The sequence below is a fragment of the Chelonoidis abingdonii genome, chromosome 6 (genome assembly GCF_003597395.2).
Source record: "Chelonoidis abingdonii isolate Lonesome George chromosome 6, CheloAbing_2.0, whole genome shotgun sequence".
Lineage (NCBI taxonomy): Eukaryota > Metazoa > Chordata > Testudines > Testudinidae > Chelonoidis > Chelonoidis abingdonii.
Window position 1 is genome coordinate 135,927,315 of NC_133774.1, and position 16,696 is coordinate 135,944,010.

The 16,696-nt window shown below is 40.5% G+C and overlaps 1 protein-coding gene across 1 annotated transcript in view; it reads left to right on the plus strand.

Moving 5' to 3' along the window:
* The first annotated feature begins 342 nt into the window (after positions 1–342).
* RAD23B (RAD23 nucleotide excision repair protein B) overlaps positions 343–16,696 on the plus strand; it is a 32,933-nt gene continuing 16,579 nt past the window's right edge. Inside the window, 5 exon segments of the mRNA XM_075067439.1 lie at positions 343–420; positions 3,468–3,547; positions 5,689–5,960; positions 7,845–7,900; positions 12,287–12,414. Of these exon segments, the coding sequence (XP_074923540.1) occupies positions 3,536–3,547; positions 5,689–5,960; positions 7,845–7,900; positions 12,287–12,414 (468 nt within the window). The 5' untranslated portion in view covers positions 343–420; positions 3,468–3,535.

Below are 16,696 nucleotides of genomic sequence, written 5' to 3' on the forward strand. Positions count from 1 at the left end.
CATTTCTTTAACGAGTACTTTCTGCATCAAATCTCATCTTCACTTTTCACTGAATTCTAGATCTGTATTTCATATTTGTCAGGGGAGTGATTGTAATGTGACATTGGATTGTAACTCTAATTTGTTTTAGTAGAAAATAATTGGAACAATATTGCTTCAAGAGGAGGCTGGAAGGAAAGCTCTTTGGCAGTTTGACTTTTGTGACATAATGTTCCAAACCTGGGATTGAAATACACTTTGTCTATTTGTATCTGCTGTTCTGTTGAAACAAACACAGTGTTAAGCGGGATTTGAAGTGTGTGAATTTACTTTCCTCTAACAAGAACTATGTGCTTTAGGTGAAGGCGCTGAAAGAGAAGATCGAATCAGAAAAGGGGAAAGATGCTTTTCCAGTAGCTGGCCAAAAACTAATTTATGCAGGTAATATCTTCTAAAAGTAAAGATTACATCTGAAACTGACAAATTTTCTGTTTTTCACTGACTTCTTACTCAATATCCCCCTGTTCCAAGGATTAGGATTTTGTTTAGCCTTTAGAAGTACTAAAAACCAAAACAAGCTGTCTCATCAGCAGAGGGAGTTCTTGATATTTTGGGATCAGCTCTCAGTAGTAGTTTTCCAGGTGCATCACAATCAATCACCTAGAAACATACAGTGTATACCAGGGGTCCCCAATGCAGTGCCCGTGGGGACATGTAAATGCGCCCACATCCTGGCTGGCGGTCGAGCATCCGCTGAAATGCTGCTGAAATTCAGTGGCGTTTCAATGGTGATGCCTCTGGATGTTGCCGCTTGCCGCTGAGAAGCGGTGTCATCCAGAGGCGTCACCACTGAATTTCGGCGGCATTTCAGTGGATGCTTGTCCGCTGCTATGGTCTTTTGTCTGGCGTCTGCCAGATGAAAAAGGCTGGGGACCACTGGTATATACCAATGAAAAACTGGCCATGGAAAATAGACATTAGGGCTTAAAATCATATTCTTAATACTTGATTCCTGAATCGCTTGGTGAAATCCAGTGGCTGTGTAACAACCATCTAGTCTGACCTCTTGCATAATGGTCCCTTTTGGCTTTAAAATGTCTGAATCCACTCTCCTTCCTTCTCATAGCTTCATTTCTGAGTTCAGAGGACACTTATCTCAAGGACCAAAATACTCTCTCAGATTCCTTCTTCTCCCAAAAAAGCCTTGTTGATATCCTTAACATATTGGAAGCAGCTGCCTTGACCTCTCCCCAACACAGCAAGGCGGGATTTCTGGAACTCAGAACAACTGTTTGTTCTCCTTCAGAGGCAAAAAAAAATCCTTAAATTGGAGTTAAGGCTGAGTGCACATGTCAGTAACTTAAGAGAAAAAATACATAGGGACATTTAGCATAAATAAAAAAGGAAATAGAAAGTTAAGATTAAACTTGGAAACCCCACATTTGAAATAAGGGGAAAGACAGTAAAGGCAACTGTTCTGGATTCTCTTTTCATCTCTGGCCCTGGAGGGTTTAAGTCAGGGAGAACAATAACAAACAGGTAGGAAAGTCCCCAGGATAGTGAAATGGACTTGTCTTGCCTGATTTATTCTCATTGACTTCAGTACATAAAGATGGGTTTCTAAATATGTTAACTAGAAAACTTTCTTCATAAAATGTCTCATGCATGTATTTAAAATTGTATGAAATTCTGAAACTTCTGTTGGTTATGGGGCTGAAAAATTCTGACACAGCAGGGCGCAGGATTTAACACAAGTTAAACTTAATGCAAGTAGCTACACTTCTGAGATTCTCAAATTCTTATGCCTCTTTGGCAGCGCTGTGCAGATTGTTTAATCCAAATAAAATTGTATAGGGACGGTAGGGAATAAGATATAGAATTAAAGTCTAAACTAAGGAGTCAAGACTCATGTTTCCACAATCCTAGCTTGCACCATTATTTTTTTAAATTTTAGAAGTAAGATATTGGTGGTGTCATTGGTTATGGCATAAAATCCTTTCTTAGGAAGGTGAGTGGGGAGTGCTCGTTTTGGCATTTTGTGGCGTTTTTTTGTTTTTGTTTTAAAAGCACTGTGCTAGGCTTTGGTTCCACCTGGTGGAATTGTGGTGGTTTGCTTTAAAAAACAATAAACTGCTCGAAGGTGAGGATAACTTTGTTGTAGTATCATATTTATATTACAGTAGTCCCTGGAGGCTTTGAGTATTTTTGGGGGTATGGTGCACAGTCCTGTGCATACACAGGTGGTAGTTCCTTTCCCACACTGCTTACAAGATAATAAGAGGTCCTCAGTGGGCAAATAGACCAATGCAAACATTGGCCATTCAGACAGTGCATCCACATTTCACCTTTGGTGTTCAAATGGCCAAACCATTTAGGACTCAAGTCTACTTTCAACTCCCAGGTGGAGCCACATGAGTGAGAGGCTGTTCTATTCATATCCTCCCTTGCCCAGACTTTCTACACCACAGGCCAAGGAAATATCCTGTTAACTACAGCTGAGGCAGCATATTGTTTTTAAACCCCACTAATATGGGGATGGGATCAGTTGTAAAAGTGCATATGTATGTTAGTTCCAACCCATCCGTAAGACTTGTGCCTCTGCAGGAAACCTGACTGTTAGAACTGAGACTATTGCTCAGTTTTATAGTAAAATAGTATTCTCTAACCTTATCTCACCTAATTTCTCAAAGACTAGAGTTCTATAGTGATTCTATAACTGAGACTGATTTTACAGGATATTTATGTAGTGTAATGAAGTTTTAAACCAAATTGGTGTAAGTGGACTTGACCATTTTCTGCTTAATAACAAAAGATGCTAATCAACAATGGTGGTGCAAATTAGGAAGGCACCACTGTTTTTTTTCTTTTTTGTCTTGTCTCTACCTTAATCTTTTTGCAAGGCAGGCTAAAAGAAAGGTTAAGCCTGTTTCACATAAAGCCAGTATTTGAGTCTAAGTTTAAATTGGTAAAATTGCAGAGTTGCAAGCTTGCTCATGTAAATGCATTTATGCTGATCAGTTGCTGGCTCTGAAAGGCTAACAAAGTCACAATAAGGCAGTAGAGATATAAAGCATGGAGGATATCGAATTTTTTTTCTTAAGCACTAGGCAAATTTAAATTATTTGATACACTGAAGTTTTTTTTCTAGTTTGAAAAGCTCAACACTGAACAAAACCTTTTTCCTTGAGATGACAATCCTATTTTCAATATTACGGAACATATTTGACGCTGTTGGTGTAGTGTTGAAAATGTCAGAATAGTCAGAACTGGCTTCAAATAACTTGTGCTATAGAAGGGCACAGCAGGAAAATTTTATTTGGGAGCTCTGCAGCCAGAGTTTAGGGGGAAAACATTCTTCTTTGTCTTATGCATATTCAAGTGTCTGCACATAGCTATTTTTAGGTACTTTGATACCGTTTAATGGAATATTAAGATGAGCTAACAAATGTTAAATGACTTCTCAATAACTTTCATATTGAACTTGCTAGGTAAAATCCTTAATGATGATACTGCTCTTAAAGAATACAAAATCGATGAGAAGAACTTTGTGGTGGTTATGGTGACAAAAGTAAGTTGCAATTTTCTCATCAAAGTCGCATCCATTTTGTAAAGAGTTCTTACTGTGGTTCTCAGCATTACACATGTAAGTATATACCTACAGAACCACTGAAGTCTATTTAAGTTATCTGAGAGTTACGTTATTCATGAAGTGTGTGCGTAGCGGAGATTGAGTTGAAACTTTGTCCTTTATCCACTCCACTGTGCATAAATGTTGCAGCAGATAATAATGAACACCAATACTAGAATGCAAAAATCTCCAACAAAATTTTGATGGCTCCTGGGTGATAAGTGGAGTCTGAATTTTACAGTCCATCCTTTCTTACAATCTCCTCATGTTTCATTTTACGTACTTGGATTACATTCTTGTCCTCCTGTTCATGAGTTCATTTACTAAAGAGGGAAGACCACTATTAAATCCCCAGGCTCAGAACTTCCAAAGTTTCTAGTGGCTGCCTTTCCAAACTCATGACTGTGGTCCTTTGTGTCAACTTCAACAGTTTAAACCAGGAAAAAACATGATTTGTTCAAGGAAGTGGACTTGTGAATTTTGACAGCTGTGGCAAATTAGAGGGGACCATATATGAGGACTTAATATTGAATGTAAATAAGTTTTATATATTTCAAGTGGTGAGTGGTAGGGAAGAGAGAATTGTAGAAATCATCATGTTTGTAATAGCAAACCTGTCGCACATTGCTAACTAATTTATATTAAAGACACTGCATGACTTCTGTGGACTTCGGTGGTAACTATACAGCTAAAATGCTCTGCAGTATTTTGAAAATGGTGCTCTAGTACAGGGGCGGGTAAACTTTTTGACCTGAGGCAGCACTGGGTTTCCAAAATAATATGGAGGACCGGTTAGTGGAGGCTGTGCCTCCCCAAAGAGCCAGGCATGGCCTGGCTGCGCCCCCTATCCAGCCCCTCCTGCTTCTTGCCCCGTAACGGCCCCCCCAGGGACTCCTGCTCCATCCAATCCCCCTGTCCCCTGACAGCCCCAGGAACCCCTGCCCCTGACACTCCATCCAACCCCTCCTCTTATTCCTGACTTCCTGCTCCATCCAACCACCCCTTCTCCCTGACCGCCCCTGGAACCCCTGCCCCTGACTGCCCCCTCACCACTCCATCCAACCACCCTTCCTTCCTGACTGCTCCCTGGGGGCCCCTGCCCCCATTCAACCCCTCCCCCTGTTCCCCGCCCTCTGACCGTCCCAACCCCTATCCACACCCCTGCCCCTGACCACCACTCTGAACTACCCTGCTCTCTATCAGCCCCCGCCTCCTTACCACGCTGCTTGGAGCACTGATGGCTGGTGGCGCTACAACCGTGCCGCCCAGAGCACCAGGACAGGCAGCCATGCCACCTGGCAGCACAGAGCACCAGGTCAGGCCGCCCCAGGAGCTTGAAGCCTCGCAGTTGGTGGGCTGCAGAGCAAATTGAAGCTGCAGGGGAAGGGCTGGGGCCAGCCTCCTGGGCCAGAAGCTCAGAGGCCGGGCAGGAGGGTTCTGCGGGCTAGATGTGGCCCGCAGGCCGTAGTTTGCCCATCTCTGCTCTAGTACCTAGGCATACTGCTAGTGGGTTAAGCTTAATATTAAGGATTTACTTCTAATCTTAACTCTTGGTACTTTACCTTCCAACATATTAACAGTTAAAATGAAAATTTGACATTTATCAGCTTATTTCAAATTTTTTTTCAAACTGTCTTCACTCGTCAAAAATCTGCTGATGATTATCTTAAAGAATTTCCTCTATAAACATTGTTACTTATAGAATATTTATGAAATGTACATTTTATAAAAAAGTGTAGGCATTCTTTTAATGTACAGTATTTGGATTTGAATGTACTTGGTTTTGAAGCAAAACATGAAGCCTCTAACATAGTACTGGATGTTGTAATTATATATTAAATAAATACCTCAGTTCTGATTGCAAAATGATGGCCTTTGAAAATGTGAATCTTTAGATACTTAAGATATTGTAAATTTAGGTTTTTCAACTATACATCTTCATATTTTTTAAATGTCTTTTATAAAATCCACTAAATGGAGAGTTTGAGTTTGCAAGTTACTATCTGAAGCATAACTGGTCCTTGCAAAGCATACTTAGGGCAGGAATGTGCTATCTTAATTCTGTTCCATTGTTTTTGTAGCCCAAAGCAGCAGCTGCTCCAGCACCATCACCAGCTACAACGCAGCAATCAAATGCTGCTGCTGCTACTACTACTGTTAGTTCTACCACAACAGCTGCTGCAGCCCCTGCACCAGCTCCTCTCCCAGTCCCTGCTCCTGCCCCAGCCCCTACCCCTCCAACACCAGCTGCAGTGGCTTGTGAACCTGCACCTGTAAGTGCCACTAAAGAAGAGAAACCAGCAGAGAAGCCCATTGAGGCAACAGCTGCTGTCAGCCCAACATCAACTGACAGGTATGAATGGGCCACTTGGAAATTGTTGAAACCATTCCATGTGAAATTGGCCTTTATTCTTTCCTTTAGCTTTGATTTAAATTAAATCTGCCACTAAAGTGGGACATGGAGTGAAAAGATGGCTAATTATTTTTCTCCATTACGATAGTTTTTGTATGGCTGTCTGGCCAGTGTGAAGCTTTGTAGAGTGCACTACCTTTTTTCAGGGAAAGGACGGTCTTACGATTGAATTCCAGCCCTGTGGGTTTGAGAAATCTAGGTTCTATTTCTGGCTTTCTCACAGACATATCTGACCTTGGATGTGTCATAGAATTACTGTGACTCTGTTTTCCCATCTAAGTTCAGTATACTTTCCTGTTTCCTGGGATATTGTGATCCATAATGAATTAATGTCTGTAAAGCCCTTCCGGACTTAAATGGATTGCCATCCAGAAGCAATGACTTGAAACATCTTAGTTAGATGCACTAGACACATTGTTAAAGTTCTTATTCTGACCAGAATCTCACTTAGTTTCTGGAAAGAATAATTTTATAAGGAATCTATCGTACTGACCGTTGCTAAATAGATTCCAAAAGATTGACTTATTCCATCTTACCACTATTGGAAAATATCCAGAATAAAAGCAATCCTTGACCCAGCTTCAAAGGTCTGTGGGAGTTGGGTGGGTTGTGACAACTTGCATTTGACATTTGTGTCCTGGGGAGTTCAGAGGTTGAGAATCTCTTGTCTAGATCTTGTTTGCCCTTCCCTATTCATTTTGAAGATGGTAGTTGACAAATACCTCAAACACACAAAAGGGTCTGAAGAGAGAGAGTTCTTGGTTATTGAATGACTTCATATATGGGCTGATATAAATGAGTAAAATGTGGATACTCACTTATACAAGCACTTCTTAGTTAAATACACTTTTTGTCTTCTGGATTGTAAATATTAAAATTCACTCAAGTGATGGTGTGGGCGGGAGGGGGCAGCAGGAGATGCAAAGATGGTCCAGAAACTGGTGTGAGAGAAAAGAGAAGGGCCACAAATAAAACTTCAGGCTGAATATGAAATAAGTCTTTGTGTAAATCCCAACTCTGAATTAGAGATAGAAAGAGTGTAGTAATGGAAATAGAATCTTCTTTTTAAAATCTTGCTAGAGTGTGGCAGGTGGTTTTAACCATAAATCCCCTTGCTTAAGCTGTTGCTTAAATAACTGTCCTCTGGAGTATGGCTGTGGATTTCCCTGAAATTGGTTAGTAAAAACAGATCTTTCCTCACTCTGTAGCATTTCTAGCTCTGGTAAATCTTGTCAGTATCAAATGATAGTGTGGTTCTCTTTCCAGAATATTTTTCTTTATCTGTAGAAAAATTCACATCCATTTAAACAGTGTCTTCTGAAGTGGATTCAGACAAACTGTGGGAACAAAGGTCTTCATATGTTGCAGGAATTTTAAAGGGAATGGATAAACTTTGATAAGTTGTCCTTCAAGAGGCGATGTTGAGAGATTCTAAAAAGTGCTCTGCACTGACCTAACTCGGCTCCCGCTGAATTCGATGTGAGTTTTACTGTTGACTTCTGTGGGAGCAGTTAGGCAAACACTGAGCCCTTAGGAAAATCCCGTCCTACCCTTACTTTTCTCGCAGTCCTAAAGACAATATTTAGGTAAGCAGGTGTCAGCACTTGAATGGATAAGCGGTATTCCAAATGTGGATATTCTTGATGGAAATCAGCAAGAGTAAGGGTTAAAAACAGTCGCATTAACTTGGAGCACAGAAGTATGTAAATTCTGGCTTCGTACCAGGTCATAGACACCCTTAACTCCTTTAGTTACAGATGCTGCTTCTACTTACCAATTATGTATTCCAAACTTGTTTATTTGAGATCTTGTTTTGTCTTGCAGTACATCAGGTGATACTTCTCGATCAAACCTTTTTGAGGATGCTACAAGCGCACTTGGTAAGTGTTTATCTAAACTTTAGCTTGCACTTAAACCTTGTTTCACTGCAGCTGAAATAAATGGTGGGTTAACAGATAAGTTGTTTGCATTCTCACCTCTACTATACCTTTTTATCCTGAAGATTATAATCAAAGCACTGTTCCCAAAGAACAGAAGTAAATGTAGTAAAATCAACCTCATGTAAACATTCTTCTCACTTTAGTACAGAGCTTGTTTCAACTTGTATACAAAGATGTGTCGTATAAAGACGGGAAAACAAACTTATAACATCCCTTCTGGTTTTTCCAGATTTCTTATACTCTCTTTCCCAGTGATTCAACTTGAAGTGGTTTGAATGGAGTACTGAGTGTGGCATGTTTTGTTTTATGTTATAGCCATTAAACACAACCAATGACTTGCACTCTCTGACATTACGTTCACAATATTGAAAGAACCGTTTCAACTTTGACAGTACTATATACCATGTGCACCCAGTGAATTTAGGGTCACTTGTTTGAATGCAGTCCTGGTCATAAATGGTCTCTGCAGTAATTATCTCTAGATGTAGTGCAGTGACCTGTGAAGTGAGTTGCTGGTCTTAATTTATAGCACATGCAGTGCTTATTATCCATAACTCATAAGACTCCTCAGAGGTGAGTGGGCATAAACTCACATTTTTTTAAAATGTGGAAATGGACTTAGAAAAGAAATGAATTGCCCAAGATCACGCATCGTATTAGCAGAGTTGGATCTAGAACCCAAGTATCCTGACTCAGTCTGGTCTTTAACTTGGCTTCTGGGAGGATTTTGTGGAAGGACATTTTAGTGCCACAGTCTGTGCAGTAAAATGATTACTTTCTATGGAGAGGTCCTTCTCTCTCCACTTGAATAAAGCTGCTGCTCCCCCTTCATATGCTGCAAGGATGGATGGCACATCTGTTAGTGTTTCTCACTGTGTAAATTAGCTGACTGTTTACTCCTTTTTCATTGGAGCAGTCCAGGTTTCACTGGAGGTTAGAATATCCACAACTGAATATGAATGAGGTACTGATGGATTGTCAAAACAAAAAAGTGGATCCTAGAGTACCAGTCACAAGCCTGCTTTAACACTACTTAGGAGTGACTGGAGAAATCAGATTTGAGTGCATGGATTGCTGTTGACTATAGATGCATAAATTACCAGTATTCAGATTTCTCCTTCATCTTAATCAATGCGTACTGCAGTAGGCTAGAATAAATTGACCTTTATCCTTTTCAGATTTCCTTTAGTTTTCCCCATTCATCTAGTGTTCTAGTTAACGCCTGAATAACACTGGTGGTCCCAAAAGGCACTTGAAAAAAGTGACCAGTTTAATGTGGGTAAGGACCAGGGGTTAGGTGATCTTCACTTGAAGTATGAATCATGTTTTTGCCAGTCTTAGTTTGTGATTTGTAATATGAGTAAATGTGGCAGTAGAAAGAATTGCTGATCTGGTAAGTTAAGATCACCTCACCTAAGATGATTGTACTTGTACTGGTTTTCTGCCACTGTTTCTCAAAACACAAATCTATTACTTTACAAGTTTATATTTTAAGATGTTTCTTTCTGTAAACTTGAAAGGCCAAGGAGAGACAATGGTTAATCCCTTATTGCAGATGCACACATAACCACAGTACCTTGTGCATGCACTTCTTTAAACCTGAGCCAAAGTTATTGACCCTGCATTGACAGTTTTAGTCTAGGTGGTGCTCACTTAGAATTGAACTGATTTTTGTTTAATGTTGAATTGACATTACTAATGCCATGGGGAGTCCAGCTCTATACGTGGTTTACTGGGTTATTTTGGATAAGCCAGTGGCTTATGTATGTTACCTCCACTTACCCCCTAAATTCATTGTAGATAATAAAGAGTGTGTCTACACAGCAGTGTAAGCCTAGGGTTGGTGGGATTCCAGTCAGCTGATGCATGTCAGGGAACCCTGGAATTTTGCATCTACGTTGCATTTTAACCCTAGGTTAAGAGTTTTCTGACCCATGCTCAAACCTGGGACTCTGGCATCCACACTGCTGCGCACAGATCTGAGTCAAAGAAACTCTATCCCAAAGTGCCTAGCATGCCTGACCCCACAGCTGTTGACACTCTAGCCCTAGTAACATAATGCACTGCAGGGAAACTCTACCGCCCACCTTGTTTCCTAACTCTGATAAGGGGTACATGAGTACGTAATCTGAATAATTAACTCCTTTGGTGACTGTTGCAGTAGAATTATTCCAGTTTGAGAAGGCTGATGCTGAACTACCATATACTCTGAGAATTGGGCTTTCCAGCTCTAGGCTGAGATAATTAGGACATCAGTCTCCAGGGCTGTCATACTATTAGCATGAAACTTTGCAATTCTGAATTTTAAAAATGGGATGGTCAATGAAGGTGTGTTTGGTTGGCTTTTGTTTTTGTCTGTTTTGAAGTTAGATGCAAAATACAGGTTTCAGAGGAAAATGCACACAACCCAACCTAGCAGCTCCCTGCTGCCTGGATGGTGGGGGTCATCCCTTCCCCAGCTGTGCTGAGCTGGGAGCTCTGCTGCTCTCACCCCTGCATGGGAGCTGCTTGGTCCCACTCTGCTCTCTGCCCTGCTCCCAGGCCATTCCTGCCTTCCTTCGGGCTGCGTGTGCAGGGGTGGCCAGACTGTGTGCTTGGTGAGGGAGGCGACTGGGAGCCAGCCCCAAAATATGAGAGTCTTTTCCATTGTTACTTAGTACTCGTAGCAGAGTACAATTAGCAAATTTAGAATATGGATAAGTAACAGGAAAACAAAACTGTTAGTAATTGCTGTAATTGCAATTTTGAATGGTTTTCACAACCTTGCTCAAGTGACCTGTCTGTGTCACTAGTATCTAGAACAGTGATGTACAGCTCCATTGAGTCAGTTAGTGCTGATCAGCTCTGCCACACTTATCCCCTCACCACACCATGAAAGTTGTCAGGTTATAGTTCAAGGTAGAATCAGCCCTTGACTTGACTTGTGTGATGTGCTCCTTTTTTAAAGAAAGGCAGCAATGCATTTACTATTAAATGCAAAAATCAGTCATTTTACTCTAATGTGTCTGAATGTAGTTTCTAGGTTCTTACACTGAATTTTTTCCTTTAAAAGTCCTTAAGTATGCTACATATGATGAGGCAGGGCATGTGTGCACCTTTTCCCCTTCACCTTAGTGTTGGGACCTCTGGAGCATCTTCAGATGTGTCTAAAGATGGAGGCAACAGCCTAGTGTAGAAAACCCTGCCTGAGAGGGCTGTACACCAAGCTACTGCCTATGTTGTCTGTGATACCCCAGGAGTTCAATCAGTTTTTAATGAAGAGAAGATTAATGGATAACTTGATCAGTCCGTATGTACCTACATGGGAAACAGACATTTGATAAAGGGCACTAATCTTATCTCTGCTCTCTAATCTCTCAGGTAAAACAAGATCCAATGGCTGGAAGTTTGAAGCTAGACAAACAGACAAGAAATGAAGTGCAATATTTTAATAGGATACTTAACCACTGGAACAGTTTACCAAGACTTGTGGTGGTTTCTCCATCTCTGCAATTTTTAAATCAAGATTAGATATTTTTCTAAAAGATATTCTAGTTCATCCAAGAAGTCCTGTAGCGCATGTCATGCAGGAGGACAGATAAGATCAGACTGCCTTGGTAACTTAGAATCTATTAAGTTAGGAAGGTGTCAGTTGGTGGGGCCATAAATATGTAACACTCTTAATTTTGTTGGACCCAATTCACTATCCACTGACTGTTTAAAAAAAAAAAAAAATTGCATCGCTAAACAGCACTTCAAGCCTTCTGTTACTTTTCAGAACTTCCGTTCTCTGCCATCTTGGGTTGATCCATCCAATGCTTTACTGTGCTGTCCAGGTGGCCTTCACTGTCTCCCCTTACCACATTCCAATGGTGCACAACTGTCAGTTGGTCCACACTTACCATTGGTGACCATTCCAGCTGTTGTGTTAAGTCGTCATTTGGTTTTCCAAAGCAAGCTGGCACAGATTTCGGCTTAGTGGGACTAATATCCAGCCTTAAACTGCAGGAAGCTTTTTTAATTAAACCAGGAACTGAATATTAGATAGCTGTGAAAATGCCCTTGACCTTAGTGAAGCATGGGGAAGAGGAATTATTAGTACAAGGAGTGTCACAAACATTGAATCTTCCATAGAAGGCTGCATTGTGCTCTGTCCCCGGGAACTCTGCCATCCTGTTGAGTCCTTAATATAAAACTTGAACATACTGAAAAATGAAATAGGCAGAAATTGGCAAGTTTAGTGTGACTTTCCCTCACTTCCTGTCGAGTGAATGTCTGTTTTGGCATTTCTCAAAGTCTGCTTGCACCCTTCTACCGCATTTAAAACTGCTATTTTTGCCCCTCTAGTGACAGGTCAGTCTTATGAGAATATGGTGACTGAGATCATGTCAATGGGCTATGAGCGAGAGCAAGTAATTGCAGCACTGAGAGCCAGCTTCAACAATCCTGACAGAGCAGTGGAATACCTTCTAATGGTGAGCTATTTTTTCATGTTTTCACTTTCTCCTTGTCTTTTTGGAAGAATTCATCTTCGAAAAATATACAATTTATAAGAGATGAGTAAAAGTCCACAAAGGAACAGCAGCTTTAAGCAGAAAGACTGGGAGGTTGAGAAATGGATTTTAAAGAGCCTACTGTCTTAAGGGTGATATTGGTGTCTAAATTTTGTGATTACCATATTTCGTACTCATTTATTTGGCTGTGTATGCAAAGTGTGTCTAAAAATTTTGAAGCTGACATGGTGTGGTTTAATTAGCTATGCCCTATCTCAATAGAATACTGCCTGTATCAATGAACTAAAAATGATTCTCTTATTGTAACAATTGAGGTTAATAGTCACTGTTTTTTGTATTGGCAGCTATAGTATCACAAAACAGACCAAGCCCTTAAAGCTGTTGGTTCATCCTTGGTACGAATCATGCTATAGAACGTAGAGAGCATATCATGTATGCATAATATTAACTTAGGGTCTGGACTTCAGTGTTCTCTTTAAATAGTAGTTAAACTTAGAGAGGAGTTGATCGATCAATCTGCTGAACAAGATAAAACCTATCCGTAGTAAGACTGGCTTTAAAAATGCAGTGCACTTCTATTTGCTTGAGAGGAAATGGAAAATGGCTACAAGTCCAAGTGAATCTTGTTACGTTACTTCATATGTTGAAATCTTCTGCATTCCATTTTTGTATTGGGTTACATTCAGTTCTGTTTCTCAGCCTGATAGGTTACAAGCAGCTCTAGAAATGAAGAAAAATATGAAAATGAATATGGAAGCTCAGTGGGACAGATGGATATTTAATGCATATTTCCAGTGTCTCCAGTTTTGGCTACCTTTTGGGTTCATTTGAAACAGTCACTTTTTTCCCCGACATCAGGTTCCCTTTGCTATTCCCCATTCACACTTAATGAACTTAATTTCTGGTTTATTTTGAGGCTGAGATATACAGATCATGTGTGAATGTGGCTTTCTATAGACCAAGGAAGGAAAAAAACTGGTTGGAACTTCCTAGGAGGAAGCTTTTGAATTGGTAACTCTTTTCCATAGGTATCATTCGTATGTTAATCCTTCAGGTTACTACTTACAGTTTTAAGCAGAGCTGCACTTGTTACTTATGACCAGAGCTTTGGAGCTGTGCTCCGGCTCCACTCCAGCTCCAGGCAAAAACCTGCAGCTCCACTGCTCTGGAGCTGCTCCGCGCTCCAGCTCTGGGCTTTGCTCCAAAGCCCTGCTTATGACTCATTTTCAACATAAATTCCATTTAACTGCTTCTGAAAATGACTTCAAACTTTAAACTGCAAGGACTAAACATTGCACTACAGAACAGATATAAAGCTACCTCAATCCTCCCCATTAATGTTATAGGTTTCACAATGTTAGTCTAATAATAAAGAAATTTCTTTACATAGCTGTTTAATAAGCCAGCAATAAGATATTTTTTTTAATGATGTAAACTTCCGCATAGTTCCTGTGTATCTGGGATTGGGGCTTGATGAGGGATAGCTAGCTAATCATAGAAATGTAGGGCTGGAAGGGACCTTGAGATGTCGTCATCTCCAGTGTTTTTCTCAACCTTTTTGATACCAGAGACTGGCTTGCTGTCTTCCTAAACTGTGTCAGGGAAATCTCAGGACTGGTAAGGAGGTTGCAAGTCGTTGAGAAACACTAATCTAATCCAATCCCCCTCACCCTGTGCCACTGCTGAGGCAGAACCAACTAGACAGGTGTTTGTCTAAACTGTTCTTCAAAACCTCCAGTGACAGGGATTGCACAACCTCCCTCGGTAACCTATACCAATGCTTAACTAGCCTTATAGTTAGAAATTTTCCCCAGTTTCTAACCTAAATCTGCCTAGCTGCAGATTAAGCTTATTACTTGTTTGTCCTGCCTTTAGTGAATATGGAGTATAGTTGATCACCATTGACTTATGGTCATCTTTTCTCCTAACTCATCTTTTCTTAAGACTAAACATGCCCAGTTTTGTAATCTTTCTTTGTAGATAGGTTTTCTAAACCTTTTACAATTTTTATTGCTCTCCTCTGTGTTCACTTCAATTTATCCACATTGTTCTTAAATGGTGGCACCCAAAATAGGACATCTGCTTCCTATGTTTCACATACAATGCTCCCATTAATACACCCCAAAATATTAGCCTTTTTTACACCTACCATCATAATTGCCTTATATTCAATTTGTGATCCACTGTAACCCCCAAATCCTTTTCTGCAGTACTACCACCTAGCCATTTATTCCTTATTTTGTTTGTGCATTTGATTTTTTTCCTTCCTAAATGTAGTACTTTGTACTTGTCCTTATTGAATTTCATCTTGTTGATTTCAGACCAATTCTTCAGTTTATCAAGGTAGTTTTGAATTTTAGTCCTATCGTCCAAAATGCTTGCAACCCTTCGCAGCTTGGTATCATCCACAAACTTTATTAGCACACTCTCCACTCCATTGTCTGAGTCATTAATGAAAATGTTGACTAATACCAGGCCCAGGACAGAACCCTGTTGGGACCCCACTAGATCAGTCTTTCCAGTTTGATGCCAAATCATTGCTCGTTATTCTTTTGATTAGTTTTTCAATCAGTTGTGAACCCGCCATTCGGTAATTTAATCACATTTCTCTAGATTACTTATGAGAATATTATGTCAAAAGCCTTACTAAAATCAAAATGTCAAGTCTGTTTCTCTCCCCACCAGTCCAGTAGACCAGTAAGCCTGTCAAAGAAGGAAATTAGGGTTGGTTTGGCATGATTTGTTCTTGATAAATTCATGTTGGCTATTACTTATTATCCTCTAGATGCTTACAAATTGTTTTAATAATTTTGTTCCAGTATTTTTCCAGGTGTCAAAGTTAGGCTGATGGGTCTATAATTCCCCAGGTCCTATGTTCCCCTTTTAAAGCTAGGTACTGTTTTCTCCCTTCTCCCTCTTGTACCACGTCGGTCTTTCTATGAATTCTCAAAGACAATTGCCAGTGGTTCCAAGATTGCTTCAGCAAGTTCCTTAAATACACTAGCTGAATTTCGTTAGGCCCTGCTACCTTGAATACATTTAACTTACTTGAATGTTCTTTAACATGTTCTTTCCTTATTCTGGCTTATGTTCCTTATTCCTTGTTATAAATATTAATTGTGGTCACAATTAACCCTTCTGGTCACAATTAACCTTTTTAGTGAAGACTGAAGCAAAAGAGGCATTAAACACCTCAGCTACCTTTGTGTCATCAGTTATTAGCTCTCCTTCCCTGCTAAATAGTGGACCTACACTTTACATTAGAAGCAAGAGAGAGGATTTATAGAACCTCCTCATATTGCCTCTGTATCCCTTGCTAGTTGCAACTCATTTTGTGCCTTTCGCCTTTTAGATTTTGTCCCAACATGCTTATGCTGTTCTTTTGTACTCACCCGTAACAATTTATCCATGTTTCCATTTTTTGTAGGATTTCTTTCTGATTTTTCAAGTTATTAAAGAACTCCTAATGCAGCCATATTGGTGTCTTACTGTTCTTCCTACTTTGCTTTGGATCAGAATAGTTTTCTGTCGAGCCTTTAATATTGTCTCTTTGAGAAACTGCCAACTCTCCTCTCCCAAACCCTTAGATTTTCTTCCCATGGGACCCTATCTACCAGTTCTGGGTTTGTCATAGAATATCAGAGTTGTAGTCCAACCCCCTGCTCAAAGCAGGACCAATTCGCACTAAATTGTCCCAGCGAGGGCTTTGTCAAGCCTGACCTTAAAAATTTACAAGGGAGGAGATTCCACCATCTCCTTAGGTAGCCCATTCCAGTGCTTCACCGCTCTCCTAGTGAAGAAGTTTTTCCTAATATCCAACCTAAACCTCCCCCAGTGCAACTTGAGACCATTACTCCTCGTTCTGTCATCTGCTACCACTGAGAACAGTCTAGATCCATCCTCTTTGGAATCCCCTTTCAGGCACACCTCTACCTCAATATAACGTGACCCGATATAACACGGTAAAGCAGTGCTCCAGTGGGGCGGGGCTGCGCACCCCGGTGGATCAAAGCAAGTTCGATATAACGCAGTTTCACCTCTAATGCGGTAAGATTTTTTGGCTCCTGAGGACAGCGTTATATCAAGGTAGAGGTGTAGTTGAAAGCAGCTATCAAATCCCCTCCTCATTCTTCTCCTCTGCAGACTAAACAATCCCAGTTCCCTCAGCATAAGTCATGTGCTCCAGCTCCCTAATCATTTTTGTTGCCCTCCACTAGACTCTCTCCAATTTTTCCACGTCCTT